General features: G+C 36.6%; 1 protein-coding gene across 2 annotated transcripts in view; it reads right to left on the reverse strand.

The window, feature by feature from the left end:
- Positions 1–23515, reverse strand: part of ELOVL4 (ELOVL fatty acid elongase 4) — a 41351-nt gene extending 17836 nt beyond the window's left edge. The window contains exons 1-3 of one of the 2 annotated variants that reach the window (XM_081945004.1): positions 23129–23515; positions 4961–5148; positions 1255–1335 (exon numbers count right to left, since the gene is read on the reverse strand). In XM_081945004.1, the coding sequence (XP_081801130.1) occupies positions 1255–1335; positions 4961–5148; positions 23129–23213 (354 nt within the window). In that variant the 5' untranslated portion in view covers positions 23214–23515. Of the gene's footprint in view, positions 1–1254; positions 1336–4960; positions 5149–6607; positions 6719–23128 lie in introns of those variants that run through there. The other variant, XM_081945005.1, reaches the window with a different exon arrangement.
- Between the last annotated feature and the right edge of the window lie 267 nt (positions 23516–23782).

The raw sequence follows: 23782 nt of genomic DNA on the forward strand, positions 1-23782 counted from the left end.
AGCCAGAATTTCCATTGCTAAGCAAGGCAGCCATTAAGTGAGTCAGGGTTCAATACAGGCAAGTCCTCGACTTACAAGAGTTCATTCAATGACTGTTCAAAGTTACAACAGCACTGAAAAAAGTGACTTCACAGTTATGACTATTGCAGCATCCCCATGGTCATATGATCAAAATTCAGACACTTGGCCACTGATTCATATTTATGACGGTTGCAGTGTCCCGGGGTCATGTGATGCTCTTTTGCGAACTTCTGACAAGCAGTCAGTGGGGAATCCAGGTTCACTTAACCACTAGGTTACTAACTTATCAGCTGCAGTGATTCACTTAATAACTGTGGCAAGAAAGTCGTAAAATGGGGCAAAACTCACTTAACAAACATCTGACTTAGCAACATAAATTTTGGGCTCAGGACTACCTTTATTGTGACCTTTTTTTGCCATAGGTGTTAAGCCAATCCCTGCAGTTGTTAAGCAAATAACACAATTGTTAAGCAAATCCCCCCATTGACTTCGCTTGTTCAAAACCAACTGGCACAAATGGTGAATACATCACTCTGGAACACTGCAACTATTGCAAATACATGCTGCTTATCAAACACCCAAATTTTGGTCACGTGACCATGGGGATGCTGCAACAAATGTAAATCTGAGGACTAGTTGTAAATCATTTTTTTTAGTGCTGTTATGATTTTGAATGTAAGTTAAGGACAACCTGAATTGGCTAAGGCAAAATGTGACTTAGTTGTAAAATAAATTATATAGAGACATTTCCCATTTTCCCAGTTGATGATATTTAGATGATATACCTTTTAAACTGCACACATTAACTTGCAATTCTGAAGTATAGGGGAAATTATTTGTTCCTAAGCAATAAAAACACATACTTCCAGAAGCAGGACATTTTACCTGTTTCATGGTATTTCTCATATAGTATTGAAACCAATTTGATGTACATAGAAAAAGTTAGGGAGTATAATTTTAAATTTTAAATTGAGGGGGTGGAGAGAGATGGGAGGAGATATGGCTGGAAACAAGGGAAGAATCCCAATTCTTATAAGGTCCTGCATGTTTCTTTAAAATAAAGTGATCAGTTTAAACACACTTTTAAAAACTTCTTGAAAGTAACATGCAGTGTAGCTCTTACATTATCTGTGTGCTGAAATAGTTTTTCACTAGAGGACAGGAAGAGACAGAGTAATTTCAACCTATAAAAATAGTTTAAGTGATATAGGAATAATTGTTATTGCTACTCACCCTAACTTCATATTCATTATCTGAGTAATCCACAGACTGGCAGATATAGCTGTATCCTCGAGCTCTTGATGACAAAAACAGCTGAAAGTAGGAATTCACAAATTAATATTGCAAACATTTCTCACTTAAAACCACCTTTCTAAACTAACTAGCACCATTTAATAAAGCTTGAGTTTAAATTTCTACTCTCCTTTTCCTCTCAAAGGATCACTTAAGCTCAATGTGCCACATAAGTCCTAGGCTGCCTCCTTTGATCTGGGATACCCAATCCCCATGGAAGTACTATGAAGCACCATCCCAAAGCTTTTGGTGTGAGAGAACATGAAACTTATGTTATTTATTCATTTAACTTAGTTCTTGTGTTTTTTTTTCTATTCCACTGATGACTTAAGGCATCTCACAACTATTACCACAAAAGAAAGCAAGAACACAAAAGAAAGCAAGGATACTGTAAAATCTCCATTCCCTCCCCACTCCAGGGGAAGGTTACTGCAAAATCCCCATTTCCTCCTGATCAGCTGGGACTCAGGAGGCAGAGAATAGATGGGGGCGGGGCCAGTCAGAGGTGGCATTTACTGGTTCTCTGAACTACTCAAAATTTCCAGTACTGGTTCTCCAGAATCTGTCAGAACCTGCTGAATTTCACCCCTGCTCTGCAAGAAAACAAGCAAGCTCAGAGAGCCCCAAGAGCCTCTCATTTCAACCCTGAGTTACAAATATTCTCTTTTATTGGGTTGGAAAAAGACAGCTATTAGAGGCAAAAGAGACTACTGGCCAAATGTAATCCTTATTCTGTTGCAGTTCAGTTTCTAAGCCATTTAAGACTTTCAACACTAACACTTGATGCCTTAACCCAACAATCATATTTCTCGAATTTATATATATGAAATTAGATCTGTCTGTCGGTGTATATTCAAACCAAATCAAACTTAAGTTTTTGTCCTAAGCATATTCCTTCTCCTGGTCCTTCACAGTTTTTGGAAGTGGCTTTCAGCACACCATAAAAAAAATCCATGTCCTTTAGCCTGAAAAATACTGCTAATCCATGTCTTAACTTCTAGGAAGTTTATGAATGCTGCTAGAAGGTATCAGGTTGGGAAAGAGTGCTTCAAGCAACTTGTTCCTTTGGCAAAGCCCTTCCCCTCATGTCCAGATTACTCATCAGAAAGAGGATTACTGCTGTAACAGGATCTGAGCAAAAGCAAGCTTCTTAATACTGATGAAGTGCAGCCTCGCCTTCACATCAATAATTTAGAAGGACTGTAGTAATTACTGCAATAAACCTGGACATTGAATGTATTAGTGAGGGATCATACCTGTTTCATTATACAGGCACAATACCAGATAGTTGCCTTTATGTATGGGTGAGTTCATGCTAAGTTTGGTATAAACCAGGGGTGTCAAACTCACATCGTCACGGTGGTGTCATGTGAGATATTATGACTTTCCCCCCCTTCGCTAAACTGGGCCGGGGCAGAGCGAGCACGTGATGCATCCGGCCGACGGGCCGTGAGTTTGACACTCTTGGTATAAACCATCAGTGATACAACTGCCTGGATAGCTTATCAAATGACATTATAGACCATGAACAGCTACACTTTGATAGCCATTACTCCTCATATTGGTATTCCAGCCATCTTTGTGATAGCTACTTAGTGAACTATGTTTGTTTTTGTTGGTTTTGGATTAAACAACATAATATGATAATGACACCATAACTAGGATATGAGACATTGTGTGCAATGTTACAGAATATTGAGGCTCTGCCTACTGCCTACACAGTAATTGGCTCTAGACATTGTTATGGCCGAAACCGCTGTCCCTAAAACAACCAAGTCACTTTGAACTGATTAAGGAGGGATCAGTACAGTGTACACCCAGCTCCCAGCAAAGCAGAACCACAGTTTTTATACCTCTGGCCTACTACACTTCAAAGACAAGACAAAGGCAAACACAGTGTAAATAATAACATGGCAATGGAATGTTTTTGATAAACCCATCTGAGTGACCTTCTCATTATTTACCCCTTCCTATTAGGTTAATATGTTATAGTACCTCTGAAATATGGTCAGAGAATAGAAATGATATAGTTTACTGAACTACAGGTTTGTGACTGATTCTTCTCCCTGTTGCTACTCAGAGTCAATTCAGCATGATGTAAATGTTGTCATAAGGCCTCTTTAAGCAATTCACATGCCGGGGCAGGTGTGTGTGTGTGTCATCTCATGGCTCTGGTCCTAAATACAACCCATACGGTCCCTTTTATCACCACTACATAAAATGTTTACATCAAATAAAAACATATTCAGGAATCCTTGGGGGGGGGGGGGGGAAGAGAAGAAGACAAAAAAAAAACTTTGCCAAAAATTGAAGCTAACATTCCAAAATGATTGTTTATCACATCATTTTTTAATAAAACATACCAAGATGGACATCTAATTATCTAAACATTTAATTATCCTAATGTTTCTTCCAAGACAAGAGTCAGGCAAGATTTTTTAAAATGCTGGAGACTAAGAGCAGCCCTAGATTTGCCTGCTCAGCTGGTAGAAGATGGAGTGCTGAGACAGCCGTAGCCACTTGCTCTTCTGGCAGATGGCTCAGGATGTCTGGTTCCTAGAGAAGGCAAATTTGTTATGCTTTTGCATACTCTGCAAGAAGCAATTGCAAGCACTGTCTGCTTATACTGTGCTTTGTTATAAGAATGTACCGAATAAAAATACTGCTGGAATATTGTTGCAGACCTGATATTAACCTCTGTATTTGTGTTATCTTCAACCAGGGTTTGTTGAAATTAACCTTAAGAAATGAATTCTCACATAATTCTAGACCATAAGCCATGGTTTAGATAGATTTCATGCAACTATGCTAAGCTAAAACCAAATAAATCACATCATGATTTAACATAATTGGTGGTGCTGAATAATTCATGCATGTTCCTGAGTTTCGAATGGGCGTTAGTGAAGGGAATTAATATTGTTTCTTGTCCTCCACAGTAGGAAGCCAATTCACAAACTTCAAGTCTGCACACTCCACTCAACAATTTCAATGAAATTGATAACTGAATGCAAATCAGGCTGGCCAAATATCTGTATTTTCACCTGTAATAATGAGTCACAAGAACAGGTTGTCCTCGAGTTATGACTGCTCATCACAACCATAATTCATGACAGGTTGTAAAGTGGGCCAGTCATGTGACTGACATGATTTTGTTATCTTTTTTGCAGCAATCATTACGTGAGAACCAAAGGTTTGCTACGGGCATGGGTTTTGCCAAAAATGGAAGTAAATGCTGGTTTTCAGCAAAACCACTGTTAATATGCAGCTATGTGACTGAGGGATTCTGTAAGTGATTGTAAATGCGGCTTAGTAGCCAATTTCTGACGTGAGGTAACATGATCGTGTGGGGTAGGCACATCGGAACTTGAAATCCACTTAAGTATCCCCAAGGTCTGTCCACTGGAAATTTGAATGATGACTAAGCAATAGGCCATAAGTTGAGGACTACTTATAGCAACTGTGGCTACAGTCCTAAATAGAACTCCCTTGCAATTAGACATATTGTACTCAGTAGGACTGACTTCTGAGAAGATAAGTATAAGACCGGAATATAGTATATGTAGCTATCTTTATATATATCTGTCTGTGCATTACAGGCCTATCTAATATGTGTCTTTATCCATGTACAGCATGAAAGTAGAAATACCTCTTTGAAAATATAGAAGTTAAGTAGGACCATTCCAAAGTTGTAAAAAATCAGCAAAAAGCGAAACTGGAAAGGCTCCCTTGTCTTCATCCATTTAGGCCCAAGCCAAACAGCGAGGAGGTAAAGTGTGCTTATTATCAAGGTTGGAAAAGGAGATTGCATCATAAGCCAGTTGTCAACACGTTTATCTGGAAGGAAACAGAAAGAATATGTCTGAGAATAGGCTTTTGCATCATGTTTTAAAATAAATTCACATACATGGAGAGCCTGGAGTGTTAACGTTTTAGTCGGTCGTTATTTTCCTTCTTTCTCCTAGTTTTCGGTTTCCTCCCCTTTTTTGATGGGACAATAATTGTGTACACTATGTGTCAATTTTTGCTTTCTCCCTGAAGATTTATTTTTTCCAAAGACGTTTGCTACTCCTGCAAATTCAGGCTGCCTTTTTATTTTAACAACAAAACAATGTTGCTTTGGAAAACTGATATTGCCGTTCCATGTTAAATCATATGGACAAAATTGCAGACTTAGAGTTTTATGCTTTGGATTATATTATAAATGTTATGTAAATTTACAAATGAGTACCACAAATATTTAAGTAGCTTTATGACTTTTTTTAAATGTTTGAACAAAGGCTTGGTGTATAACATTTAATCCAAGAACCAATCATGTGAGGTGGGCTTATATGCATTAATATTTATACATACAGATCATTTTATAGTATTATCTCTGCTTTTGACATTAGAACTGTTATATTCTGTTGAACTGATGTGAGAGGAAAGAACTTTTCTTTTTCTAACGCATATATAAACCACATTAAGAACACATATCATTTGAGCTAAACTACATTTTTTCATGTGAAACCAAGTCACATGGTATTTGTAGCCTGAGCATGCGTTACCATTTGCATCCGTAAATTTTTTTTAAAAGTCCCACTGTTCAGCACAGAGCATAAGAAGTTCAAAGGACAGAGATCAGTTCATAAAATGTACATGCACATAATACCGAAGAATTTTATTTGAGAATTAATGCATGCTGATTGGCGGAGCCTCATCAAAGCTGACACTAGCTTGAGCATAAAAGAACTCAAAGAAGTAGTGCAAGATCAAAAGATGTAGAGAGACCTGGCCCACAAAATCGTCAACAGTCAGACATGAATGAATGGATAACTTCATCATCATCAATTGGCGGAGGGGGAAAATGCTTGGAAGAATAGTTATTCTTTAACATTCCATTGGACTTGCTTAAAGAGGGCTTCCTTTGACACATGTTTGAAACTAACTATAGCAGGAGGGGATGTAAATTCTGGGAGTATCCAGGAAGAAAACCTCAAGGCATTAATATATATAATCCTAATAGAAAGGGAAAGACATCAATAGCACACCGTTAACATAAACGGTGAAGAAAAGAGAGATTGGGACACAATAGTGCTGTACCTGGGTACCTGTAGTAGTAGGGTTAACTTGCTAATAATGTTCACATGCTTTGATTATGCTATATGAGTTCTGGAGGAGGATGGAGATTTGCAAAACCTGATAACAGTTCACACAATCTAATTGGGATACGAGAAATCAAAATTACTATATTTGAGAAAGAAGAAAGGATAGATTTCACTCAACAAATATTACTGGAAGAAAATGCTGTAGTCACCTCTCAAACGGAAATTGCTGTCAAATTCCATGCAAGATCAAGGAACCATGAAAACAAGGATTGTTAATCTGGAGTCAATTTATAATGCAGGAAACTGTAATAAGAATTCCCAGCCTAATTTATAATGAATTAATTAAGGTGGAGTCTCTTTGAATTCTTTAAAACATTTCTTCCCTTGGGCTGAATTGTCATTCCATAGATAGTGCCTGCTCTGTTTTATGATATTATTTCTGTCTCTTCTTTTCCTTTCCCACCCTCAATTTCTCACATTATGTCACCCATTGATAGATTAAAGAGGAATGGGAGAAAGTTGCAACCTTCTTTAATTCCCCTGTGCAGCTGGGATTTTTTTTAAATAGAAAAAACTTGTTACTTGAATATTGACTTTTCGAGTGAAATTTACAAAACAATTCAGGATTATACAGGATTAGGTTTGACTAAAAGTATTTCTATAAACTGAGCTGAAGTTTGCATACAAATGTACAACTGTTACATACAGTTTTGATTGACTCTTTGGAAAATGTAAGTTGTATCCTTTCTTTCAGCTGCAAAAGGGACCTTTTTAAAGCTAATTTTGTTCAGCTGACTACATATCTATCCTGATACACCTGATGATATCTAAAAGGAGCTGCTGAGGAAGAGGTATGTAAATATACATGAAGAAATATAAATATGTATGAATGAAAGACAAAAATTTCTTTATAATTGATATACACATTCAATGGGATAGATTCACAGGGAAAATTGCTGGGGGAGGCCAATCTGTGGTCCCTTTAAGTTTACACTAAGGCTCATTTGATGTGATGTAGTCGGATCCAGAATTAGCTGAAGTCTGGAGCCTTCTTTGTTACAGCAACAGTTGTCTGTGCCATAACTATTCCCAGGCTCCAAAGATAATAAGGAGAAATTAGGCATGTTTAAAAAATGTCAGCTATATGTTTGGTATTGTACAGTTAATTTTTGACCCATTAGAATGAGTCCCATTAGAATTGTTTCCCATTAGAATGGAAAACAAAGACAGTAGTAACAACAACAGTTGACACTGAAACATAAAAAGAAAAATTATTTGCCTCCTTTGATTTCATCTGAAAAAGTTTGGCAGTTTTCTCATCACAAATTTCTCCCCATTCTGAGCTCCATAGGATCGATCTGTCTAAATATAAGCCTGTCACTTGATATTTTCAGAAACCACAGAAGAAGAACTGCTTCTTTTCTTCCTTTCTTCCCTAACACAATATTAATTATTCTTTCCTTTGGGGAGGCAGCAGAGGTGGAAAAAATGACAGCTTGGATGAAGTAAAATAGGAAATTGATGGGTATAATTTGCATAGGCTGTTTTTCTTCCCTTGAACAGAAGAGCTCAAGTCCAAGGAATTACGCTAAGCAATTATCAACTGCTGCAGGCCCAGCATTATATAAGGAAGGAATATCCTGTCCACAGGGATTTGACAGGTTTTCAGCACCTAAAAGCTACACAGATCCACACAAAGCTATATAAGGTAGGGACACAAAATGCTAAGGGCGAAATGGGAACATGATTTAAGTTATCTAGGTCTCAACTACAAAGGGAAAGAAAATGTACATTGTAATTTATTATTCTGTGTCCCACAGCAATTGATTAAAAAAAATCAGGTTCTGGTATTTAATCACATTCATTTTGTGACTTCCTTTGCTGCCACAGATGATGATAAATGCTTCTGATCGTCACTCAGAGATGTAGTTAAAATATGATTTTGATCTACAGAACTCTGATAATACAGGGGATATATTTGCACTCTACTTTTCTGCTGGGCAAACAAAGCAGCTTGTAAAGTTGAATTGAACTTGTAAGAGAAAAAAAGGAGAGTTCAGATATCCTATTCGTTTTGGAAAATAAAGCTTAATTATATAAATATTGACTAAGGAATAAATGCCAAGCTCAGTACTTATTCCAAGTACATGAATATGGGAATAAAGTTTTTTGAGATGGGTGGTTATATAGATATGATAACCTGAATGAATAATGAGCCTTATTTGCTGGAAGTAAAGAACTCCTCTAAATACATTGATTTATCTTAGTTTTTCCAAGCAGGTCTCTTCTTCATTGCTGCCTGGGAGCGCTAAATCAGTCAAGAGTTTTCTTCAGCATTAGCTGACAGATACAGAGTTACTCAACCCAACATGTCAACACTGCACTTCTCTGTGCTTGTTGCTATTTCTTTCAAAGTATAGATTTCAACCGTTTCAAAGAAGCAGCTACATTACTGTCTATTTTAGTATCTTTATCACTTAGTTTCAAGGATTTTTTTTAAATATTTAGCATGCCCATTTTATTGTGACATAGCAGAGTTGCTCTGTTCATATTTTAAAAATAAATCTTAACTATACTTTTAAATATAAGAGATATTAAAATAGAATTAGCATGAACTCTTGTTACATCTTCTTGCTCTCGTCTGATAGAACTTTTTCCCAGGTATATATCAAACTTTTGCCATTGTTCTGGTTTCCCGCAGTAATACTTTTCCCATAATTGTCCTTACTATATTCCATGCTAATTTTTTCTATTTTAGACAAAAATCAGCAGGGTATCACATATCCTGTCACACATGTAGACCTTGACATATGACTGTAATAGAGCCTGACCATTACTGTCTCATATGTCATTATGGTAAAAAAAAATGGTTGGTCATGTGACTGACCTGATTTTACGTCTTTTGTGAACATTGTTAAGCAAATGCAGTGGTCATTAAGGAAAACAATGGAAGTAAATGCCAGTTTTTGGCAAAACTACCATAACACACAATCACAAAGCACTGCAACTATCCATAAGTCAAGGACTCAGGATGGAGTAGTACCTTGAATCCCTTCAATGCAATAGGTAAATAGGCCTATAAGATATAAAGGTCACAAAGCAAAAATACAGGAAGGAATCTCCATCCATTAGGTTTTACTTCAAGGGATAAAACTGTGACATATCTGATAGGAGTTTGCACTATTTTTTAACAGATGGAAAATAGATGGCATCCACTTTTTATAATTCAAATGCAGGTATTGAATGTATAGATTTCTATTCTATGTTGCCATCAGAATTTGGCTTCCTGTAGAAGCCAGTGCACACGCAGGCACAAATCCAGTAGCTTCTGCAGTCACACAGTACATACTATATTGAGGAAAGAAGCCTCTCTCTCCTGCTTGTATGATGAGTTATGAAGTATGACTAAAGAGTGTTTCTATTGTATCCCATGTGAATGAGTATCAAATAGTTGCAGCTGGGTTGGAAAGCCATTTTATTTTTCAAAAGTACTTTATCTTTTGTTCTGATATATCAAAACTGTGAAAAGGCTATCTTCTTTTAAAAGATGTGATACTGAATTCGGGGGGAAATACAAAACCAAACAAAAATTTATAAATTTACAAAACCAAACAAATATGAAGACAGGGAAGGGATGAGTGTTTAAGCATTAGCACATCATTAACTCAGAAGGTGAGTTAACAATTGACAAGCAAACTCTGATGGACTGTGCCTGCTCTAGAATTGGTTGGAGTTTCTGGCAAATTGTAAAAATTTACAAATTATAAACACACCTTTTGTCATAGCACTCCTCAGTTTGAGTAGATAAAACTGCTTTGGGATACTTTAAATTGGATTTGGAAGGACTATGGGATGGAAAGACTGGCTTTCTCGAAATGCATGTTTACTATGCCTCACTTCTAATGTAGTGGTGAAGTCTAAAAGGCTTCATCATATTCCACAGTACCACAGCTTCCACATACTAGCCAAATCCTAATCACTTCCAAGCTTTTACCTGGCCTGATTGTAGTTCAAATATCTAAGTAGGGCCGGAGGTTTGGACATGAATCATGTAACATTCTTTACCTGATTTATCTTAATTCACTTCCCAATCGTTTATCAAAACTATTTCTCAACCCTAAATTCCAGGTGAAGCATTCCACTGAGCATACTGTACCTAATAGTTACTGTCATTGTTTATCTTTTGAATTTTTGTTATCTTTTTATAAAGTAAAATGAAAAATGCAGAAAATGTATTCCCTGATTACTTTTAATTTTCTAACTATTACTTTCTTTATGATAAATATCTTCCTCAGGTATACTGAAATTATTCTTTTGTTTGAAGCAATCTACTGTGTTCAGATTGCTTATCATGAGAAGCAATTTTTCAGACCACACAAACAGGATGAGATTAAATACTATACCATGGAAAACTCCTATTCAATATGCCAGCCAGCAGATTCCACTCTTTCCTAAACAACTTCAACCTATTACATTGGTCAGAACAGCTTTTTGTATTTACAGTATATAACACCAGAAATATGAGTGCTCCCTAAACCAATAAGATTGTATATTGTAGTAATAATACATTTAGTTGCCTCTAACATTCAGTCTATATTCTGTTATTCAGTCTTTGCTTATAATCAATTTGTTAAGGAATTCCAAAATCTAGCTGACCTCTTTGAGATAAATGAAAAAATAAAACTAATGGAGCCTTCTCAGTTGTAATCCTCCTTTATTTTTCCACCCTTTCCCCTTTCATCCATTTTAAAAAGGGCAGAATAGTTAAACAATTTGTTTGGCTGGTAGTGTTACCAGTTGTTTAGAAGCAGTGTAATGAGCTAAACAAAAGAAATAAAAACCTTAAGCTAAGCATTTAAATGTTTAATAGTTTGGGGAGATTTAAGCATGGATATAGTTTTTCTAACCAACAACTGAAAATTATTTTAACGATTGAGGTAGTGTATAAGTTAAATAAATAAGTTAATCAAATAAATACTGAATTTAAATGTTGCCTGTATTAGAGCTGGAAATTGCACCAGGCATTTTTTTTAAAAAAAAAACCTCTTACTTCCATATCACTCAAAAGTTAATATTTTTAAAAATGCATTTGGCAAATGTTAAATCAGTGTTTGTTGGTTCAATTTTAATTGAAGTAAATAAATTCCTAACCATAAACTTCTACTTGCTAATTCACATGTGGAGCTTTACCAAGTATTAATAGCTATGGCTGCTATTTTTAGCATAAAGGCATTTACAGGGCCAATCTAGCGCACCTTTTTATTCAATCAGCATGACCAAGAGGTTATGTCTGCAGCTGAATAACTAAGAGGGAAACATTTACTGTAAATGAATCTCTATAGATAAAGTTTGTTTTTTTTCTCAGGAACTGCTTTTTTAAATAGTTGAATTCCTCCCAGCAGATATTACAGGTCAATGAAGAAGTTCCAATGAGTTGGAATACCTTAAACCATTTTGTAATACTAATATACAAATTCTGCTTACATATTTTCTGATTCTTTGCATTAATTTTGTAATTCTACTGGAAATCTGTAATAAAAATATTATATCCAGATGATTCATGATAGTATTGTATTCATTTCACAGGGAGAAATGAATATTGGCAGTTAACTTTAATACAAAGTTTTACAAGTTTCAACTATCACTCCCTAAATAATTTTATATATTGTAAGAACATATTTTCTTACACTTCTGAACAATTGGGCCTAATATGCAGTAACAGTCATAAATCTTCACAATAAATTCCACATGATTATTTTAACCTAAATAGCTGATTAGAGAAAGAAAAATCTTAATGATAAAATATTTCTGTGGTTGCCCCTCCATTTTGTTTCTAAAGGAACCAGTAAACTTGGCACTCATGCCAATAAATACATGTGATATAATTTTATCTTGACACAGCTGTTCTCTGATCAATATTTTATTACTTATTTTCTTTTATTGTCTTATTTTGTAAATGACTACTGCAGAGAAAGTTTGCTACTGTATCTACACCCTATGGTACCTCAGAAAATAAAAGCTACGATGTCTATACCCTATGTATCTCAGAAAATAGGAGCTCCCTCAGCAGGTTAGACTGATGATACTGAAGCAGAATCTTTATGGCAAGATATTGCCCAAATAATCTGATATTTCACTGTTTGTGGCATTAAGATGAATAACTAGGTTTTTTTTTAATTAGGCCTGGAATTCTACCAGTACCCCAAGCAATGATTTTAAAACAGGATGTCTGCAGTTCTGGTGGGACTGACCAGGTAGTCTTCTAGCCTTGTATTTTATACCAGCTACAGCTTCTAAACTATCTCCAATGGAAGCCCCACACGGAGCATGTTGCAATAATCCAGATGAAAGGTGATTAAGCTTGAATAAGCTTTCGTGTACTCTTTAAATAGGAAACCCAAGATATGACCAGGGGGACCTTTGGCCAACTTTGATTGTTGTTCCTTTTAAGAGCCTACTTGGATTAGAATGTTCCAGAGGCAATGTCTCATACCATACTTACTATTTCAGCAAATATGCATAGGAACAGATACGCACCTGCAAGAGAAAGTTCATATTTTCTATATCGATCCAGAGTAACTAGTGTTGTTAGGGTAACCAGAGTTGTTAGAGTGCCACATTATTTATTGATGAATAGTAGGTTCCTCTATTGTTCTGTTGTTCATCTGTTGATGGACAGCCAGTTCATCATTGAAAGAGTTAATCTAAACTGTTTTGCTTTATCCAGTTCCTCACAGGCTCCAGGAACCAGTTCAGGACTTCCCTAGCATTTCTAGCTCAGCCCAGAGGGAAATCTACTGGTGATTGTCATTAGTATATTGATGACACTTTATCCTGACAGATCACCTCCACTATTGGTTTCATGTAGATGTTAAATGGCATAGAAGACAGCTCTGAGTAACCAAGGACATGAGCACTTCTCCCAGCATCACAGGACAGAATTGCCTGCTCATATAGCAGTGGGATCACTTTACTGTGAGACTTGTCTACTTACCTGTCCCTGGGACATTCTAATCCAAGTATGACTATACCTGGAGCAGCCGTCAAAGTTGGGCAAAGGTCCCTCCTGGCTGTGGCTTGGGCTTCCTATTTAAATAGCAAGTCAAAACAAATGTCCCTCTCCCAGTCCTTGAGAGAGGCCAGAGGATTCCATGGCTGATGGTATCAAACACCATGAAGAGGTCTAGAAGAATCAAAAGGAACCCATCTAGGTCCTGATGTTAATGATACATACCTGACTGATCAGTACTGCTTCTGCCTCAATGACTTGCTTGGAATTCTGAGTGAAATCCATATAGGTTGTTTTATGTAGAACCCTCTGTAGATGTATCCCATTTTTACTACTGAGAAGTTCCAGCATCAAACATGCCGAATTATTAAAATAAGCGTGTATAGCTTTCAATAGGAAATACAAACTTTCTGTTGTAGCTATGCATGTACGTTCCAATGCATATTTGCTGAAAATAAATCCTGAATTATTATTAATAATAATTTAATAATTATTAATGCCATTTTATTGGATGAATACAGAATAATCCTGACTGATTATGCATATACGTATTCTCCCCAGAGCAGTTTAGTTTACATAACATGCTAAACTAAAAGTAAGAAAGTAGTGGCGTGTGAATTCAACCTTCTTGCTAGAAATTTCATTCCAATGGAACACAACACAACGGTAAATAAATCTAGCCCCATGTGTATAGGAACACATCCTCAGTTCCAACTTGGCCTCAAATATAAACGCGGAAGCTTTGGTTCCATTTTTCGATAACCCACAATTTGTGAATTATCTCATTCAATATGAGAATGTGACCATTCAATATGGTAATAATAGTAAAAATAAACCAATTGTTACGATGAAATTAGCTTGCTTCTAGTCATCAAACAAAAATAGAATACATTCACATTCTTTTTTGTGGATGTGCTAGATAATGAAGTATGTTCAGGAGCTGAGGTTTGCTGCAACTTGTTCTTAAACATTTAATGTTGAAATCATACCCATCACCCACAAATATATATGGTATAGTGAAGAAAAACTTATGCATAACAAGCTTGCATGCCAGAAGAGTCTGGTTTAAAAAAGAAATTCTACAAAAATTTGGATCAGCTTTATATACAATAAACTTTTAGATGAATAAATTCAAGAGATGTGGTTTGCTTCTAATTAACATATTTTGATATAACTTAATATTTCTTAGCAAACAACAACTAAGACCCATGTCTATGACTGATTTTAATAATAGTTGTAAGATACCTCAGGAACCTTATACTATAATTAAAGTGTAGCACATACAAGTATTATATATTGCTTAGTCAGTATAAATGAGTATATCAATACGTTCCTTTATCTAGTCCAGCAATTAGTTTTATACTGCTGAATATAGATGTTATATTCATCAAAATTATGAACAGAATGTTAGGTGTGATTTGTTCACTTATGAGATGGTATTCCACATTATCTCTCTAATAAATTGAAAGTTGGAAACCAAGTTGTTGGAGGAACAAGAAAACAGAGTTGAGTTATCTAAATACTAATTTTTGCCTCACCATCCTGTCCCAATTTTCATTAATATTAAATAAATTCTGGCTTTATGTTTTATGCATGTATGCTACAAGCTAATTATAATAAAATGACAGAGGGAATATGGAGACTTTATGAGGGTAGAACAAGAAGCAATGGGTGGAAACTAATCAAGGAGAGAAGCAACTTAGAACTGAGGAGAAATTTCCTGACAGTTAGAACAATCAATCAGTGGAACAGCTTGCCTCCAGAAGTTGTGAATGCCCCAACACTGGAAGTCTTTAAGAAGATGTTGGATAGCCATTTGTCTGAAACGGTATAGGGTTTCCTGCCTAGGCAGGGGGTTGGACTAGAAGACCTCCAAGGTCCCTTCCAACTCTGCTATTGTATTGTATGTACCTCTGCATCCATAATTTTTAAATGGGTGGCAACCCACAGTCATGGACCATATGAATCTCTTCAACATTCTGAGATGAGGATTGGATTCTGCAAGAGCCCTGGTGCTGCAGTGGTTAGAATGCAGAATTATAGGCTAACTCTGCCCATAGCATGGAGTTCGATCCTGACTACCTCAAGCCTTCCAGCCTTTCAAGGTTAATAAAATGAGGACCCAGATTGTTCGGGGCAATATGCTGACATTGTAAACTGCTCAGCAAGTGCTATAAAGTACTATGGAGGGATATAAAAGTCTAAGTGCTATTGTTATTGCTACTGGATTCTGTTATGTCTGCATGGGTCTTACACAACCAAACCAGCTCATTGGGTTAAAATAAAGCTGATGTTATACAGCACAAATAATATGAACACAACAACACAAGCTTTAAATTATTTATCTTTTATTATTTATGTATTTACACAATACATAAATTAGCTATATTTTCCCATCTTTTTTTATTTTCCATCTTTGGCCTTTGCTTAGGAATTTGAAGATTGACTTTGTAAACCCTTGAACTTACTCTTCTCCTTTCCAACTTTTTAAGAAAGAAGACACTCTTCTTATCATAGGAATCAAGCAATATTTTAAAATCATAGCATTTCATTTGAATTTTCTGCAGCATTCTCTATACTTCAACAGGCTAATGTAGTACACTAATAAAAAGACATCTGGAGAAACTGAAAAATATTTCAGTACCCAGATAACAATTAGCAAATTATATTCCACATTAGTTCAGAAGAAGGCCCAGTAAATATAATGGGAAGTACTCCTGACAAAACACGCATAGGACAATTTAATAGCAGTGATGTAAAAGTTGCCTACCAAGGTCTGCATCGGCCTTCAAAGAGCTCTTTCAGGTTCACTGTTGAAAAGTAATTTTTATTGGGACAAAGCAAAAATCATTAAATACGGTGGACCAATTATATTAACTGCATTTAATAATTGCAATTCAATTCAATTTAATTATATCCAATTAATTGAATGCCAATCAAATTAGTATCTGCACTAGCCCCACTTAGTGCCTTGTTTAGCATATTCACAAAAGCTAAGAAATCAGCTATGTACCATTTTTCTAAGAAATAATTCATAGTGGCAAGATACTAACTCTCAGTTTCCCAAGGCATGCATTTGTTCAATATTTACAATAGTGGAAACTATTCCCAAGATTTTCAAGTTCTCTCAGCTGCTCTCAGTAGCAATAAAGAGACCCTGAATGTGCTTTCTTTCTCTCCTTGGAAATAGTTTCTCCAGACCAGGCTAGGCTCCTTTATGTCAAATGTTGCTATTGCATGTTACAGCTGAATGGTTTGAGTTGTTGAGCAGAAACCCAAATTAAACGAAGATCCAAATCTCTACCCAATTCACAGAGAACAATAAGAACAAATGATTTCAACACAGAACAGATAAGAACAGAGCAATCTTAATAATTCTCAGAAGCGTCATTATCATATGACTCATGGCCAAATACATGTGGTATAGGTATAATGTGCATATATAAAACCATTTTACAATGGTCAGAAATTGGGAGTATGAGATGTCAATTAAATTGTGGCATATTTTGCATGCTTGCTAATGGTGTGCACAAAAGTATCAATGTCTATGGAGATTCTCAGTCATCCAGGTTATGGTTGTCTCAAAGGTGCTTTTTCAAAAGGCAGCTGAACAAAAAAAAATCTTCAAGGAAAAACAAATGAAGTCCACTTGCCCTTTGAAAAAGCACCTTTGAGACACACAAGTATCAAGTTTTTTAGGAAACCCTTTTTCAAGAGGCAACTGGACTTTCTTGACCAGAAAGTGCAGTTGTCTCTTTGAAAAGGACTTTTGGGACAACCATAACCTGGATGACTGAGAATCTCCATAGACATTTTGAGAGAAACATTACTGTATTTTACTCTGTTTTTCCTGACATTGGAAACTTAGAAGTGAATTTAAATGAACGTAAGAGTATATTGTCCTTTGCAGTAAACTATTTTAAATTAAATATTTAAAATGAGATAATTCTGCAAAATTAGCAGAAATAAATAATCAACATATGCATATTTACAAATATTTTCATGGAGTAACGTTCTAAATACATTAAACAAATGAATAAAATATGATATTTTACAAAGTGCCACAATAATGTTTTGCACAAATTAGCCTCAGCCATGCATTTCCCTGAAGAAAAAGTTTCATTCATAATGACTTCTTCAAAACAAAAAACAAGAACAAAGGCATATTGTCATCACAAAGTATTGTGCAACCTCTTGGATAAGAAAATATAGACAATCCACTATTAACTCTGAAAAGTACTGGAAAAAAAGGAGATGGAGGGTAAATTTGCAGATCAGTGCTAGTTAATCTAGCACTTGGACAGTGCCATTAATACTATTCCTGTTTTTGTCTGGGGAAAAAAACTGCATCTATTCCTAGAGCAACTATAAGATTCTTTGCAAAATGCAACTGATTGGGCAAAAGGGATAAAGCAACTGCACACAAAGTTATGTGTACTGAAATGCTTCAAGAATTGTTTTTGGTCCCAAGCTTTGATCCCCCCCACACATTGTTTCTCCATGGCAGTAAAAACTGTCTAGAAGTCTCATTGTCATCATGTCAAGTGTAACATATACATCTTTTTCATACATGCCATTTCTTTCATTTTGATGCAGAGAAAGGGAAAGTGATGTGTACAAACAAATGCTTGTGTGTTTTGATTGAAATGAATGGGAAAGATTCTCCTGCTGGAGTATTACATTAACTCCTATGTTAGAACTCTGTAACTTTGACCCTAGAACTCTGTAACTTTGACCCATGCCTCGAGTTTAATAAGAGAAGGGTTCAGAAATACTTTGGGGCATAATATCCTTAGTGTGGCATTATCTGATGGAGAATAGTTTGAATATTTATGTCCTGCATAACATCAGCCTAATGATCCTCACTGTTAGAAGTTAGGCATTTTATTTGCTCTTTATTTATTTTATTTACATCCTGCGTTTATTATTTTTTATAAACAACACATGGTGGTGAACACATCTATATTCCATTCTCCTATTTTGCCCACAATAACAACTATGTGAGGTGACTTGTGCTGAGAGAATTGGGGGAGGAGGGAGGGAGAGGGAGAGACTGTCTCAAGGTCACCCAGACAGCTTTCATGCCTAAGGCAGGATTAGAACTCAACATTGTCCTGGTTTCTAATCTGATGGCCTAACCATATTCTCTCTAATTGTGATGGGTACCTACATTTTGGATGTTACTATCTTTATGATTTTTAAAATAGATAACAGGTTACTTTGATATTAATAATGAGGCAATTAATTGGATGACATTCACCACAAATGTCACTTTTCTTGCAGAACAGACTTTCATTTTTTATTATTAATTTTTTGGAAAATCCTTGTGATTTGTATTGTTGCCTATATCTAACTTATTCATTCCTGAAGCTAATTTCAAAATGACTTCTGATACTGCTTAGAATTTTGGTTATCTGCCTTAACACTACTGAAAGGGATCTTATAAAAAACTCTTAAATGTTTTATATATTATGTTATACCAGTTTTAAACATAGACGACCTATGTTTTTCAAAAGACTGTTTTTGGGGCTGTTTTGAACACATGGAACAAAATCAATCTTGTATCACTTCAATGTTACAAACCCACAGGATTACATTACTGACATAATCTGTAAACCATTGAATATTTTCCCCAATACTTTTTGATTATCTGGAGTTTTTAATTTACAGAAACAATGGGAAATAAATAAATAAATTTGAAAATTAAAAAAATGAGCTATCTATAGAATTGGACAAGAAGTAAAATTCAGAACTTGAATACTAGACTCAAAAGAAGAAAGTTCTCGTATTGGATTCACTTTCATCCTTTCTATTTCATCATAAAAAGGTTAGGAAGTACAATAATTAGTTGAGATGCCATTTTAAACCTAGACCAAAATCTAAGCATGGAAGATAGGCTGAAATTGCAGGGAAGCGGAACCATGACACATTCCTTGTAACTAACTTCCAATTATTACACCATCACCTCACCCCCACAACTTAGTGAGAGCACAATTGCATGAATTGGCCCTGCTGCATCTGATTAGAGTTGGGAAGAAATAATTTGAGAATCTGATTTTAGAACTATAAGAATGTTGAAAACAATGCAGAGAAACTGTGTAGGTGTCTTAGTAAGAATAAAATTTCTTCATTTGTTGTGCAATGTGTTGAAATATTTCATAAGTTAAGCAATAACCAAACATGGCCAGGCCTTTATGATATGATGCTGGGAAAAGCCAGAACAGCGTTGTATAATTTCAAGATGTTATTGATTGAAAATGCTGTGGTACACCACTAGATGTACTGATTCATCCATTTGGCTATTGCTACCATTGCTATTATTAGAGAAACTTATAATCAGGTTACTGTGGTCAGATATTTTGGGTATTTTGTTTTCAGAAGATTATATGGACTGTGTTTCTTTTTTTCAATTGGTTAAAAGTAGAAGGTGGAATCCAAAAAGCTGTCTGAAGGACTAAAACTACCATCTGTCCAACAAAAGCTTCATTGAGATGAGTCTACTTTTCTAAACTCTCACAATAAATAAAAAGAACTATAGGACCAAATCCATAGTTAGATTACAGGATAAAAGAAATAGAAGCATTTCATCCACTTTTTCCCCGAAAGAAGATTTAGATGAAATAAAATTGATAACAAAGGATAGTAGTTAAGAATATGAAATCCTAAATTTTAAAAAAATATTTTTAGCTATCAACTCAATGGGAAGAGTTAATAAAACTATTTGTCCTATCCCCTCTGCTAAGCCCCTTGTTAAAAATATATAACAATGGTAATTAATGGAATTATTGTAAACAATTATGTAAATATGCATTTGATGATAATGTCTAAAAGAGTATTAAGAGACTAGGTTAATAAAGGCCAACATTGTTATTTAAAATAATGGGAAACAATCACTTTATTAATGTTATTCACACAAACTTGTTTGGTTTTTTTTCAAATTAATGTCATTAATTTCAAGAGTCAATGATATAAACAGAAGTCATATAGCCTTATGGGATCATTATATTTTTCTAACTCTACTGAATAGTACAAATATAGTTTTGAATATTATAAACACACATCCCTTAATGACTATAGAAACACACATGTGTATGGCCTGAATCTAATCATATTGCTAATATAATGCCTTCATAATGAATCTAGAGTTTTTTTCTAGCAGTATTCAGCTTTAGACCTGCTCTGCTTGCTTCCATCTTCAGAATGGAAGGAAATTTTGGGGGGTAAATACCCTACCCTCTGCAACCATACCATCATTTCCTTTATTTTCTGGAAGCTCTCCAAATCTCTGGAGCAGGCTTTCAGAGGATTGCAAAAGAAAGGAGTAGCTGAATAAGTATGATTTCTTGCCCACTTCAAGTAGTGAAAATGTTTTATTGGATCAAAAGTCTTCCATTGACCCCCCCCCCCCCAAAAAAAAAGGTTTTTTCTGCAATAAAATTTTGCTAGATCCAGCCCATTCCTCTGCCTAGGAATACAATGGAAGTTCTATGCTTTAATAGTCCATCTAAATTATATCCACCACATTTCAAGACCTCCAAGATAACCAATACACTGAAAAATGTGTTATTATTGTAACTAAACATAAAGCTCTTTCGGAACATCAGATTATGCCAGATATACATATACCAGTCTCAGATGTTGCCGTACCACTTAATGTAGTACAAATTAGTCTGCTCAGCACGAGATGTTAGGCAACTTTTTCTAAATTACCCAGATGACAGCTAGGCTTTCTAGAGAAGAAAGTAATAAAGTGTTTTTTTTGCTTAAGCAGAAGTCTATATCATACCATTCTTGGCATTTTAGAATTGTTATAATTCAGTGAGATTCTGGCTATGTAGTATGGAGTACAAAGTAACAATCACAAGGTAAAGCAGTTATTTAAAAAGTTGATAATCTATACTATTAACAATTTGTTTTCAGAAATAACTAATGTAACAAGAAAGAAAGTGGTTCTGTGTAGACAGATTCAATATTTAAAGTTTTGGATTAGTGGTGATGTTGGATGAATATATCTGGAGTATGATTAAACACAAAAGATAATAGAGAATAATTAGGCAGATGGTACACAAAGCAAAGTTGGCATTGTCCAGTAAGTGCTAGCATTTACTTACGGATTCTCAAAATTTATAACCCACACTGTATGAATTTTATTATTCCCTGTAGTGAAATCCATACAGTATGTTGCAGAATCATCCTAGCATTTAAAATTAGGTATTGGCCACTCAAATATAAAATGCAATCCTGGCTCCTGAGGAATATGTATGCATACCATCTGCAGTCATAAGCATGAAAATGTCAAACATCCGGTTATCCATGTATTGTTTCATTTATCATGCATGCAGAACAAAGCTATTTGCTGATGCATAAGACAAGAAGCAATCTAAGGCTGCAACCTTAGGTAATTTATCTGGGGATAAAGCCCTCTGAATAAAAAGTTATTCTTCAGACTACACAAGCCATGTGATCATCTTGTTCTACTGTCTTCTTGCACCTGCCATGCCAATCCTAAGTGATACCCTTCTGTATCAATTAGACACATTTGATATAAATCTACTAGCTAATTTTTATATTTTTCATTCCCTTTTTGAAATAAACTGTTAGTTTGGGATTTAGACTTAAGGAACCACACCATGAAACTTGGAATGTATTATCAGGAAAGATCTGACTTCCATAAAAAAGGCAAATAGATAGAAAGATTAAAAAAGAAGGTGAAGAGGAGGGAGAAAGAAGGAAGAAAATTCCTAAAGATTTATTAACAATGCATTCCTTTTACAGTGCAAAGGATGCACCTGGGTCATACTTTTAGTCTCATTCTCATTTGCATTGGCTACCTGTTTTCAGATGTATTGACTATCCATTTTCAGTCACTCCCAATCAGCATAGCCAGTCAACTTGGCACCTCCATAGACATGAGATTAATGGCTGGTGCAGTTATGGTAAGCATACTTCAGATGTTACACTTAGAGTAAGCACTTTCCAAACTTTTAAATGTAGAGCAGCTTGTGGGCAGCAGCTCATTCTCCTTGGTTATGTTCACAGTTAAAAGGGCCAATGCTTTAGAACAGCCCTGCAGCAACCACCTCCGGTTCGGTGCTAACCTGTCTTTGATTTAGCACCAGCTTTCAGGGGAAGAATTTAGGGCTCGTTCTAAATACTTGGTAAGCTTCCACTATCTATTCTCATTAGAAGGCTGTCTAATATAAAAATTTTTAAAAAGGAGACGGAACAGCATCTCTGGCGACAAACTGAAATGGTGCGGCTGTTTCTTCTCTACTTATGACTTAGAGCTCCCCCCCCCCAAATGTGGGGATGAGGAAAAAGCCCCCCTCCAATGTCTAGCAAAAGGATTCCGTTTGAGTTTGCCGCCTCCTGTCACGCAGCCATTGGCTTTAGACAAGATAAGAGAGAGAGAGAGAGACGGAGCCATTTTGACCGTTGTGTGACAGTGACAAACCAAGGAGGAATTTTGGGGAATGGGGCGGGGAGGAGCCCCCTCTTGAGAACCTGGATGGGAAGGTGATGAGGAAGGCAGAGACGCCGGCGGTCGCAACAGCAGCGGCCACCGGGCCGCCGGAGGTGGAGAAGAGACAGGCAGGTGCTGCATAGCCAGGAGCGCTAACGGGAAAGCAGGCCAAATGCCGGCGCATCGGGAGGAGGCTGATAAAAGAGACTTGACAAAAAGAAAGAAACGAATAAATAAAGGGCTTGGCGCTTGCTTTACCTCGGATGCTCCAAGTCCAGCGGTAAAACTCCAAGGTGTCGTTCACTACGTTGGCTATGAGGCCCGGCTCTCCGGAATGACCCATGGCTGGGCAGCTGGCAGGCAGGCAGGCAGGCGGGCGACTTTGCAGCAGTCGTAGCGGCGGCGGCGGCGGCGGCAGCAGCAGCAGCAGCAAAAGGAGGAGAAACCGGCAGGCTTAGCTTAGGTCAGCTCGGAACAAGCGAGTCTTTGGCTCCTGGCCGGGGCTGCTGCTGCTGCTGCTCCCCTCCTTCCAGGTGGAAATGAAATTTAAATCTCTGTCTCTGGGTGTCTATCTTCAGGCTCCGCCTCTCCGGGGACGACACCCGTGCCCGGGGCAGGGAGATGGCAAAGGCAGAAGAACCGGCGCCGAAGCCAGGCTGCAACACCTTTGGGGATGGACCGTAAGCGCTTAGGCACGTGACGCCGCTCTTCTTCTTCTTTTTTTTCCCGCCCCCTCTTTCCGGGTGGCATCTCCCGGCGCAGGCGCCCGCCCTGCGCAACTTGGAGAGTCGATTCACGCAAGGGATGCCCGGGCGGAGGGTACGGGTCAATCCCGGCCGCCTTCACTTAGGGTTGGAGGTGGAGCCCCGGAGTCTCAAGGTACCTTGCGGTATCTTGCGAAGGCTCGCGGGG

The sequence above is a fragment of the Natrix helvetica genome (genome assembly GCF_964273705.1).
Source record: "Natrix helvetica genome assembly, chromosome: 2".
Taxonomy (NCBI): domain Eukaryota; kingdom Metazoa; phylum Chordata; class Lepidosauria; order Squamata; family Natricidae; genus Natrix; species Natrix helvetica.